Below are 11,732 nucleotides of genomic sequence, written 5' to 3'. Positions count from 1 at the left end.
GGGAAGAGAAGACTGGGGGGGGAAGAGAAGACTGGGGGGGTAAGAGAAGACTGGGGGGGGGTAAGAGAAGACTGGGGGGGGGGTAAGAGAAGACTGGGGGGGGAAGAGAAGACTGGGGGGGGGGAAGAGAAGACTGGGGGGGGGGAAAGAGAAGACTGGGGGGGGGGGAAAGAGAAGACTGGGGGGGGGGGGAAGAGAAGACTGGGGGGGGGGGGAAGAGAAGACTGGGGGGGGGGGGAAGAGAAGACTGGGGGGGGGGGAAGAGAAGACTGGGGGGGAAGAGAAGACTGGGGGGGGAGAGAAGACAGGGGGGGGGAGAGAAGACTGGGGGGGGGGAGAGAAGACTGGGGGGGGGGAGAGAAGACTGGGGGGGGGGAGAGAAGACTGGGGGGGGGGAGAGAAGACTGGGGGGGGGGGGAGAGAAGATTGGGGGGGGGAGAGAAGATTGGGGGGGGGGAGAGAAGACTGGGGGGGGGGAGAGAAGACTGGGGGGGGGGGGAGAGAAGACGGGGGGGGGGGAGAGAAGACTGGGGGGGGGGGAGAGAAGACTGGGGGAGGGGAGAGAAGACTGGGGGGGGGGGAGAGAAGACTGGGGGGGGGGGAAGAGAGAAGACTGGGGGGGGGAAAGAGAAGACTGGGGGGAGGGGGGAGAGAAGACTTGGGGGGGGGGGGGGGAGGAGACTTGGGGGGGGGGGGGGGGAGGAGATTGGGGGGGTGGGGGAAGGAGATTGGGAGAGGGAGGCTGAACGGGCTGGGCCCAGAGACTTCGGGCAGGGCCCGTCCCCAGCACTAGATTTACAGGTAGGTGACGTTGGGTCGGGTCAGGAGGGTGGTGGGAGGGAGGTCGGTTCGGGTCGGGGGAGGGTGGGAGGGAGAGGGAGGTCAGGTCGGATCCAGTCCGGGGGCGGGGTGGGGGGAGCGGGTGTCCGGTCCGGTGGCGGAGGGGGGGTGGGAGCGCGTGTCAGGTCCGGTCCGGGGGGGAAGTGGGGGGGTGGGGCGGGAAGCGGGTCGGGAGAAAGCAGGAGCTGGCCGTGGGAGGAGCCTTATTCACGCAGCCCCAGTGAGGCCATTCGGCCAGGGCTAGGGGCTGCGTGCTTCGGAGCCCCCCCACCACACAGTTTCGGGCGCCTGGAGCTACTGCACTGTAGCGCGCATGTGCAGAGGTCCCGGCACTGTTTTCAGCGCAGGGACCTGGCTCCGCCCCCTACAACTCCTGCGCCGAGGGCTAGAGGACCTGCAGGGAGGTGGAGAATACGGAGGGTTTTTTTAGGCGCACTTTGTGGCGCGAAAAATGGGCGTCCAGGTCGGGACTGCGCCGTTCTAGGCGCGGCTCGAAACTTGGGCCCATTGTAAGCATCTATAATACACACATTTACCACATAATAAAATTTGCTTATATTGATACGGTAAGCAGCCAGGGAGATAAATACCACTTCAGCAGGAAAGCTAAGCAATGACAGATGAATGGTTTATTTCAGCATTTTTTGGCAATCGTTACCCAGCTTGTCTCAAATGTTAAAGTCAAGATGAAATTGGAGCAATGTGGTCTGCAAACATTTTTTAGAAGAGAAGGGGGAGGTGGGGGGCGACACCCTAATTGCTTTGTCTCCAGTCTTCCCTTCTGTTCCAAACAAATGTTAAAATATAAAACAAGTAGAAAATAAAAAGTGATTTAACTTGCCACAAATGTTACTTTTTTTTGTAAAAGACATTTGTGCCACTGGAATATTTTTGAGTCATCAGCCCAGTCTGTTCAATTCTCATAGCAATTTTAAACACATAAGAGGGATAAATTTAAACACCTACCACCAGAACAGGTTGAACGGAGGCGATCTTAAAATTAGTTGCTCCCCAATCTTCATAGCTGCTGTACAGCCCCTTCTCCAGGACATACTGTTCTCCTGTGAAATCAGTATTCTCATATGCAACCCAGCTATAAATCAAGATGAGAATGCACTTATTACTCTTAATGAGCTATTTAACCGGCATACAAGCGGGACTGTTCAATTTTAGCAACTCTTCAGATTTCAACATTGGAACAAGCGCATTATTGCAAGAACAGTGGATATCAACAACGAGCCTATAGTTATATTTCCTGTCCAGAATATTTTGTTGACTGGGAATGTTACTGAAAATGGACATTAACAGCCTATCAAGTCTCGACTGGTATTTTTCCACAAGTCTAAACCCACTCTCTCCTTACTCCCTGTGCCTTTTAAGATCATCCTTCCAGCCCTCTCTTTCCCCCCCGCCCCGCCCAAGAACTTGGCTTCAACGATAGGTTTGTGGTAGAGATTTCCACATTCCCATCGCACACTACAAATAAAACATATCTTTAATCGCCACTTTAATTCTTTGATTGTTTTAAATTTGGGTCTCATCATTAACTTCTCACTGACCAGTGGAGGTAATGTCAGCATTTGCCTCATCATATTGCTTCATAATCTTAAACACCTTCTCAGTTATCAGGATTGCTGATTTCTCCACATGCAATGAACCCTGCTTCACAACGGGGTGATAGAAATTGTGTTCATTGCAAGGCAAGACCTTTAGGGAAGGAAACTGGTCTGGCCTATATGCCACTCCAGACTCTCACCAATGTGGTTGACTTTTAACTGCCCTCTGAAGTGGGCTAGCAAGCCACTCAATTCAAGAATACTGCCTACCATCATGTTCTCAGGGCAACTAGGGATGGGCAATAAATATTAACCTTGCCTACATCCCAAGAATGGATTTTTTTTTAAAGTGACAGCTAGCAACCATGCTCCACCATTTCCCCCTTCAAAAAGACCCAGTGTTCCACTGCAATAAAGTGGATTGATAGCCCAGTCAGGAACTGCTTAAGCTGATGGAACACTCTCCACTTGCCTGGATGTGTGCAGCTCCAACAACACAAGAAGCTCAACATCATCCAGGACAAAGCAGCCCGCTTGATTGGCACCCCATCCACCACCTTAAATATTCACTTCCTCCACCACTGGCGCACTGTAGCTGCTGTGTGTACCATCTACAAGATGCACTGCAGCAATTCGCTATGGCTTCTTTGGCAATACTTCCCAAACCTGTGACCTTTACCTCCAGAAGGACAATGGCAAGATGTGCATGGGAACACCATCACCTGCAATCTCCCCTCCAAGTTATACACCATCCTGACTTGGAAGTCTACCGCCGTTCCTTCATCGTCGCTGGGTCAATTCCCTGGAACTCCCTCTGCAACAGCACTATGAAAGCACCTTCACCACATGGACTGTAGCGGTTCAAGTTGGTGGCTCACCACCACCTTCTGAAGGGCAATTAGGGGTGGGCAATAAATGCTGGCCTTGCCAGCGACGCCCATTTTCCAGGAATAAAACAAAAGCTCATCCACCAAAGTTTAAAGACAATCTTACAATAATAGGGTGCTGTTGACTGCAGACAGTTGGTATACCACAGTCTAGTACAAATGACCCTATCTCTAGATACCACCCTTGCAATTCCCCATTAGAACTCCACTTAAAACTATATTGCAGAGCAGATTTCTCTCCATTCTATTAATGGGAATTACAGGTGACCAGCCTTAATTACATGTAGTCAACATGAAGAAAAGTAAGTGCAGAGCAGAGCATGGACCACAGAGCAGCATGCAAACTTCTATTTAAAGCTATTCCTGGGAATGGTGTTCAATCAACTTAAGATGGTGTAAATTGCTGGCAAGGCTGGGACTTATATTCTGGGCCTGGAATCGAATTTGCTTTGTTCTGGGTGACACTGACAGGAGCTCATTTACTACTCATTCCTGGTTTCCCCGAGATGTGGTGATGCCTTCTCCTTGAACTGCTGCAGTCCTTGTGGTGATTGTGCTCCGACAATAGCATAAGGTAGGGAAGTCCAAGACACTGGACCAATGAAGAAGAAAAATTGGCATTATATGTCCGTTAAGATGATCTTTGATATGGAGGGGTATTGGAGTTTTATGGCTGGATTTTCGGCATTTTGTGTTTTTGGGCGCAAATCGTGGCACAGCCAAAAATTTTGCACCGGGTTAAATTTATCGCCAGAGCGAGGAACTTTTGCCAAATGAAAGTTCATGAGGAGTGTTAGCGATAACTCCAGCGTTACACCACTGATTTTGTGCGCCGGAGCCAAAAGTTCCTGCACTGAAAAAAAAATCGGTCATTCTGCGCAAGCGCAAATTTTAATTTTTCTTCCTGTGCTTCTGGTCTGGTCTCCAGCCGTACACCCTAAATGCAGGGCGCGGGCGCACGCGTGCGTATTGCAACCAGGGCTGAATAACCATTTTACATTTGGATTTTGATCATGGAGGACGACGATTCCAGCGTGTCAGGTGATTCAGCCACGAGGCTAATGAAGCTCTAGTGGGGGCTGTGGAAAGAAGATGACAGGAGTTGTATCTTCGGGGTGGATCTAGACCACTGCTATCCATATTTAAAAGGATTTGGAGGGAAATCGCTGAGGAGGTCTCTACCTCCAACACTGTGGTCAGGACTGGCACATAGTGCCAAAAGAAATTTAATGATCTGACAAGGGTTGTCAAAGTGAGTACAATTTTAATTCATGAACTCCTTCAATACTTCAATTATGAATCTGACACTATTTGTACTCATGCTGTTGGTGCTGCTCAGCACTCTGTGGGTTGCCACCTAAAATGCATGACACATAGGTAGGCTTAGTTCAGCACCCTATTTGCTATTAAATGATTTTTACACATTATTAAGATTGCTTTCCAAGATCTGATAAGATTGCTCCCCACTTCAATATCCGCCTGATGAACCATGTGCAACTTCCAAGTCCATTAAACAGAGCACATTCAGATAGCATGGCACAAGTGCTTTGGTGCCACAAGACCCTCTTGTAACCATTCCCAGCTTTGGAACAGAGGAGGCTTCTTTGCATGCAAAGCTATCCAATATTTCCTCATAGCTAAAATTCTTCAGTCCAGGCAATGTCCTCATAAATCTCCTCTGTACCCTCTCTAGTGCAATCACATCTTTCCTGTCATGTGGTGACCAGAACTGCACGCAGTACTCGAGCGGTGGCCTGACTAGTGTTTGATACAGTTCAAGCTCTTGTATTCTATGCCTCGGCTAATAAAGGCAAGTATTCCATATGTCTTCTTAACCACCTTACCTACCTGGTCTGTCACCTTCAGGGATATGGGGACATGAACTCCAAGGTCCCTTTATTCCTCTACACTTCTCAGTGTCCTACCATTTATTGTGTATTCCCTTGCCTTGTTAGCCCTCCTCAGGATTGAATTCCATTTGCCACTGTTCTGCCTACCTGACCAGTTCATTTATATCTTCCTGCAGTCTACAGCTTTCTTCTTCATTATCAACCACACAGCCAATTTTTGTATCATCTGAAAACCTCTTAATCATACCCCCTACATTTCAAGTCGAAATCATTGACATATACCACAAAAAGCAAGGGACCCAGCACTGAGCCCTGCAGAACCCCACTGGAAACAGCCTTCCAGTCACAAAAGCACCCATCAACCATTACCCTTTGCTTCCTGCCTCAGCCAATTCTGGATCCAACTTGTCACTTTGTCTTCGATCCCATGGGCTTTTACTTTCGTGACCTGTCTGCCACGTGTGACCTTATCAAAAGTCTTGCTAAAATCCACATACACTACAACAAACGCACTACCCTCATCGACCTTCCTTGTTACCTCTTCCAAAAATCCAATCAAGTTAGTCAGACCTTCCCTTAACAAATCTGTGCTGACTGTCCTTGATTAATCCGTGTCTTTCTAAATGAAGATTTATCCTTTCCCTCAGAATTTTTTCCAATAATTTTCCCACCACTGAGGTTAGGCTGACTGGCCTGTAATTACTCAGTCTATCCCTTTCTCCCTTTTTAAACAAAGGTACCACATTAACAGTCCTCCAGTCCTCTGGCACCACACCTGTAGCCAGAGAGGATTGGAAAATGAGCCTCTGCTATTTCCACTTTTGCTTCTCTTAACAGCCTGGGATACATTTCATCCGGGCCTGTGGATTTATCCACTTTCAAAGCTGCTAAACCCCTTAATACTTCCTCTCTCATTTTGTTTATTTCATCTAATATTTCAAATTCTTCCGATTGTAATGCCTGCATCGCCCCTTCTCCTTTGTGAAAACAGACGCAAAGTATTCACAAAGAACCTTACCCACATCTCCCGCCTCCACACACTGATTACCCTCATGGTCTCTAATAGGCCCTACCCTTTCTTTAGTTATCCTCTTGCTCTTAATATATTTATAAAACATTGTTGGGTTTTCCTTGCCAAAATGTTTTCATGCTCTCTCTTTGCTTTCCTAATTTCCTTTTTAATTTCACTCCTGCACTTCCGATACTCCTCTAGGCTTTCTGCAGTATTGTGCCCTCAGTCTCTGTAATAAGCCTGCCTTTTTTTCTTTATCCTACCCTGTCTGCCCCTCGACATCCAGGGAGCTCTAGATTTGTTAGTCCCACCCTTTTCCTTTAAGGGAACATACATGCTCTGAAACCTCAGGATCTCCTCCTTGAATGTCTCCCACTGCTCTGACATCGATTTACCTTCAAGTAGCTGTTTCCAGTCCACTTTGGCTAAATCTCCGCTTAGTAAAGTTGGCTTTTTCCCAATTGAGAACTTTGTTTGGCTGATACTGGCCTAAGCAGCACATGCCATTTTTTAATTAGTGTATCACAATATTCATCCCCAGTGGTGTGAAACATTGGTATAATTTCACATATTCTGTTAGAAGGGCATCTTCATATATTTCTCATACTTTCATCTGTGAATGCTAGCATGAAAATGGACTGAAGTTAACAGATACAGAGATCATTTATCACAGATATGGACAAAACGTGTTTCTAGTTTTGATGGGTTGAATGCAAAAATCAAGTTTCCTATGACTTATTGCCTTGTGTTGCCCCAAAGGCCTGGGAATGTGGTGCAAACAATATTCCAAAGCCTGCAAGCTGATTCAACATTTTCTTACTGTTAGATTATTAACACAAGTGCTACTTGGCAGCAAATCTAATCAGTGATTAAACCCAGTATCGGGCACAGGTTATGAAATCAAATGCAACACAAGCTACAATTAAAACACAGGCATATAATTTTCACTTTGTGCATGGGCAGAAGACTGACAATGGAAAGGAAAATTGGGTAAGGTCAATAATGAATGTCTGATCCTCAACTACCAGTTTTCGCCCTGCAACAAAAGTGAAAATTATCCTCAATTTCTCTACAATAAATGCTAGTTATAGAATGCCACAATGAACTACAAATTCTTTATTGATATTCTTACAATATCGCATTAATCCTTCAACAAAAACAATTTGCATTTATATAGCAACATTAATGTCGATAAAATGTCCCAAAGCACTTCACCGAGGTAAATGGGCATTGAGCTAAATCAGGAGATATTAGGAGGGTGACCAAAAGCCTGGTCAGGAAGTGGGTTTAAAGAGTGTGAAGGCAAAGAGGGAGGTAAAGAGGCAGAGGGTTTTATGGAGGGAATTAGAGTATAGGGTGTTGGTGGCTGAAAGTACAGTTGCAAGTGATGGGGCAAAGGAAGGGGCATGCATGAGGCCAGAGTCAAAGGAGAATTCTGGCAGAGTTGGACTGGAAGCAGTTACTGAGATAGGATGGTACTGGGGAACTGGAAACCAATGCAGTACAGTGATGACAGGGGTAATAGGCAAGTGGGACTTGGTGCAGGATAGTATGTGAAGAGAGTGCACTAGCCCACTCCTCCCCCTCTGTCCCATTCTCCCAGCAACTTCTCCTGGTGGCTGCAGCCTCACTTCAGCAGAAGCTTGTGGTTCTCAATGTCAATTACTTCGATGTTAATTTATCTATTTCCAATGGAGTTCACTCTCCCATTATTTGCCAGGATGAAAAACATTCCTCAAGTTCTATTTTTACTATGTACTCTAGACCTTCCATGGAGCCTATAGTTAAATACATACATTTCAATTCTCCCTTACCTCCAATATCTTTCCAACTTCCAAAGTCCTCCTCCCACACTGCTTCTGGTGCTTCAAAAAAAAAACTGCTATTGCATGGACAGCTTTATTAAAGTGAAATCTAGTTAAATCTGTTGGCAGCAGGGGTACACAGTCAAGAAATAATGGAGGATTGTAAGAAAGGTACGGCAATAATCATTGACGATTTTAATCTTGGACAAATCAAATTGGCCTTAAGGACGAGTTCATAGAGTGTATGCAGGATGGGTGCTTGAAACAATACGCTGTGGAACCAACCAGGGAGCAGACTATTTTAGACCTGGTAATGTCCAACGAGTCTGGATTAATTAATGAGCGTAGTGAAGGATCCTCTTGGGAAGAGTGATCATAGCATGGTAGAATTTCATATTCAGTTTAAGAGTGAGAAAGCTAGGTCTCAACCTAGTGTTCTGAACTTAAATAAAGGTAATTACAAAGGTATGAAGGCAGAGTTGGTTAAAGTGGATTGGGAATATATTAAAGGGTAAGACTGTAGAAAAACAGTGGCAGACATTTAAGGAGATATTTCATAACTCCCAGCAAAAATATATTCCAGTGAGAAACAAAGACTCTGAGAAGGATGAACCATCCCTGGCTAACTAAGGAAGTAAAGAATGGTATCAAATTGAAAACAAAGGCATACAATGTTGCGAAGAACAGTGGAAGGCCAAAGGATTGGGAAATCTTTAGAAACCAGCAAAGGACAACTAAAGAAATGATAAAGACAGAGAAGAAAGCATATGAAAGTAAACAAACAAGAAAAAAAATAAAAACAGACAATAAGAGTTTCTACAGGTATTTAAAAAGGAAGCAAGTAGCTAAAGTAAGCATTGGTCCCTTAGTGGATGAGACTAGGGAATTAATAATGGAAAACAGGGAACTGGCAGAGACTTTGAACAAATACTTTGTATCGGTCTTCACGGTAGAAGACATTAAAACATCCCAATAATAGATAATCAAGGAGCTATTGGCAGGAGGGGGGAACTTAAAACAATCACTATCACTAGCAATAAAGTACTAGGCAAACTAATGGGACTAAAGGTGGAAAAGTCCCCTGGACCCGATGGCCTGCATCCTAGGGTCTTAAAAGAATTGGCTGCAGAGATAGTAGATGCATTGTTTGTAATCTACCAAAATTCCCTGAACTCTGGAAAGGTCCCAGCAGACTGGAAAACTACATATGTAACAACCCTATTTAAGAAGGGAGGGGGACAGAAAGCAGGAAAGACCAGTTAGCTTAACATCTGTCATTGGGAAAATGCTGGAGTCCATTATTAAGGAAGCAGTAGCACAACATTTGGAAAAGCATAATTCAGTAGATGTTGTGTATTTGGATATCCAGAAAACATTCGATAAGGTGCCACATAAAAGGTTACTGCACAATATAAGAGCTCACAGGGGTGGGGGTAATATATTAGTGTGGATAGAGGATTGGCTAACTAACAGAAAACAGAGAGTCAGAATAAATGGGTAATTTTCCGGTTGGCAAACTGTAACTAGTGGGGTCCCTCAACTATTTACAATTTATATTAAGGACTTGGATGAAGGGACCGAGTAGAACGTAGCCAAATTTGCTGAGGATACAAAGATAGGTGGGAAAGCAAGTTGAGAGGGATATAGATAGGCTCAGTGAGTGGGCAAAAATTTGGCAGATGGACTATAACATGGAAAAATGTGTGAGGTTATCCACTTTGGTAGGAAAAATTAAAAAACAAAATTATTTAAATGGGGAGTGATTACAAAATGCTGCAGTATAGAGATATTCTGGGGGGTTTTGGACATGAAACGCAAAAAGTTAGCATGCAGGTTCAGCTAATAATCAGAAAGGCAAATAGAATGTTGGCCTTTATTGCATGGGGGATTGAGTATAAAAGTAGGAAAGTCCTGCTACAACTGTACAGGGGGGTGGGTGAGACCACACCTAGAGTAGTGTGTATATTTTTGGTCTCCTTATTTAAGGAAGGATACACTTGCATTGGAGGCAGTTCAGAGAAGTTTCATGAGGTTGCTTCTTGAGATGAAGGAGTTGTCATATGAAGAAAGATTGAGCAGGTAGGGCCTATACTCGGAGTTTAGAAGAATGAGAGGTGATCTTATTGAAACATATAAGATTCTGAGGGGGCTTGACAGGGTAGATACAGAGAGAATGTTTCCTCTCATGGGAGAATCTAGAACTAGGGGGCATAGTTTCAGAATAAGGGGTCACCCATTCAAAACAAAAATGAAGAGAATTTCTTCTCCGAGGGTCGTGAATCTTTGAAATTCTCTACCTCAGAGAGCTGTGGAAGCTGAGTCGCTGAACATATTTAAGGTGGAGAAAGACAGATTTTTGAATGATAAGCGAGTCATAGAAACATAGAAAATAGGTGCAGGAGTAGGCCATTCGGCCCTTCAAGCCTGCACCGCCATTCAATAAGATCATGGCTGATCATTCCCTCAGTACCCCTTTCCTGCTTTCTCTCCATACCCCTTGATCCCCTTAGCCGTAAGGGCCATGTCTAACTCCCTCTTATTTATATCCAATGAACTGGCATCAACAACTCTCTCCGGCAGGGAATTCCATAGGTTAACAACTCAGTGAAGAAGTTTCTCCTCATCTTAGTTCTAAATGGCCTACCCCTTATCCTAAGACTATGTCCCCTGATTCTGGACTTCCCCAACATCGGGAACATTCTTCCCACATCTAACCTGTCCAGTCCCATCAGAATCTTATACGTTTCTATGAGATCCCCTCTCATCCTTCTAAACTCCAGTGAATAAAGGCCCAGTTGATCCAGTCTCTCCTCATATGACAGTCCAGCCATCCCTGGAATCAGTCTGGGGAACCTTCGCTGCACTCCCTCAATAGCAAGAATGTCCTTCCTCAGATTAGGAGACCAAAACTGTACACAATATTCCAGGTGAGGCCTCACCAAGGCCCTGTACAACTGCAGTAAGACCTCCCTGCTCCTATACTCAAATCCCCTATCTATGAAGGCCAACATACCATTTGCCTTCTTCACCACCTGCTGTACCTGCATGCCCACTTTCAGTGACTGATGAACCACGACACCCAGGTCTCGTTAATATTCTGCCTTTGTGTTTTTGCCCCCAAAATGGATAATCTCACATTTATCTACATTATACTGCACCTGCCATGCATTTGCCCACTCACCTAACCTGTCCAAGTCACCCTACAGCCTCTTAGCGTCCTCCTCACAGGTCACACCGCCACCCAGTTTAGTGTCATCCGCAAACTTGGAGATATTACACTCAATTCCTTCATCTAAATTGTTAACGTATATTGTAAAGAGCTGGGGTCCCAGCACGGAGCCCTGCGGCACTCCACTAGTCACTGCCTGCCATTCTGAAAAGGACCCGTTTATTCCGACTCTCCGCTCCCTCTCTGCCAACCAGTTCTCTATCCACGTCAGTGCACTACCCCCAATACCATGCACTTTGATTTTGCACACCAATCTCTTGTGCGGGACCTTGTCAAAAGCCTTTTTGAAAGTCCAAATACACCACATCCACTCGTTCTCCCTTGTCCACTCTACTGGTCACATCCTCAAAAAATTCCAGAAGATTCGTCAAGCATGATTTCCCTTTCATAAATCCGTGCTGACTTGGTCCGATCCTGTCACTGCTTTCCAAATGCGCTGCTATCTCATCCTTAATAATTGATTCCAACATCTTCCCCACTACTGATGTCAGGCTAACCAGTCTATAATTACCTGTTTTCTCACTCCCTCCTTTTTTAAAAAGTGGTGTTACAT

At 45.3% G+C, this 11,732-nt stretch overlaps 1 protein-coding gene across 2 annotated transcripts in view; it reads right to left on the bottom strand.

The window, feature by feature from the left end:
* LOC139267377 (uncharacterized) overlaps positions 1 to 11,732 on the bottom strand; it is a 290,673-nt gene that overhangs the window by 23,894 nt on the left and 255,047 nt on the right. For both annotated transcript variants that reach the window (XM_070885623.1, XM_070885624.1), the window contains one exon: positions 1,807 to 1,933. In XM_070885623.1, coding sequence (XP_070741724.1) covers positions 1,807 to 1,933 — 127 coding nt within the window. The remainder of the gene's footprint in view (positions 1 to 1,806; positions 1,934 to 11,732) is intronic.

This window comes from Pristiophorus japonicus, chromosome 7, assembly GCF_044704955.1.
Source record: "Pristiophorus japonicus isolate sPriJap1 chromosome 7, sPriJap1.hap1, whole genome shotgun sequence".
NCBI classification, from domain to species: Eukaryota; Metazoa; Chordata; class Chondrichthyes; family Pristiophoridae; genus Pristiophorus; species Pristiophorus japonicus.
The sequence above is the reverse complement of the archived record's forward strand: the minus strand, read 5'-3'. Positions and strand labels throughout refer to the sequence as shown.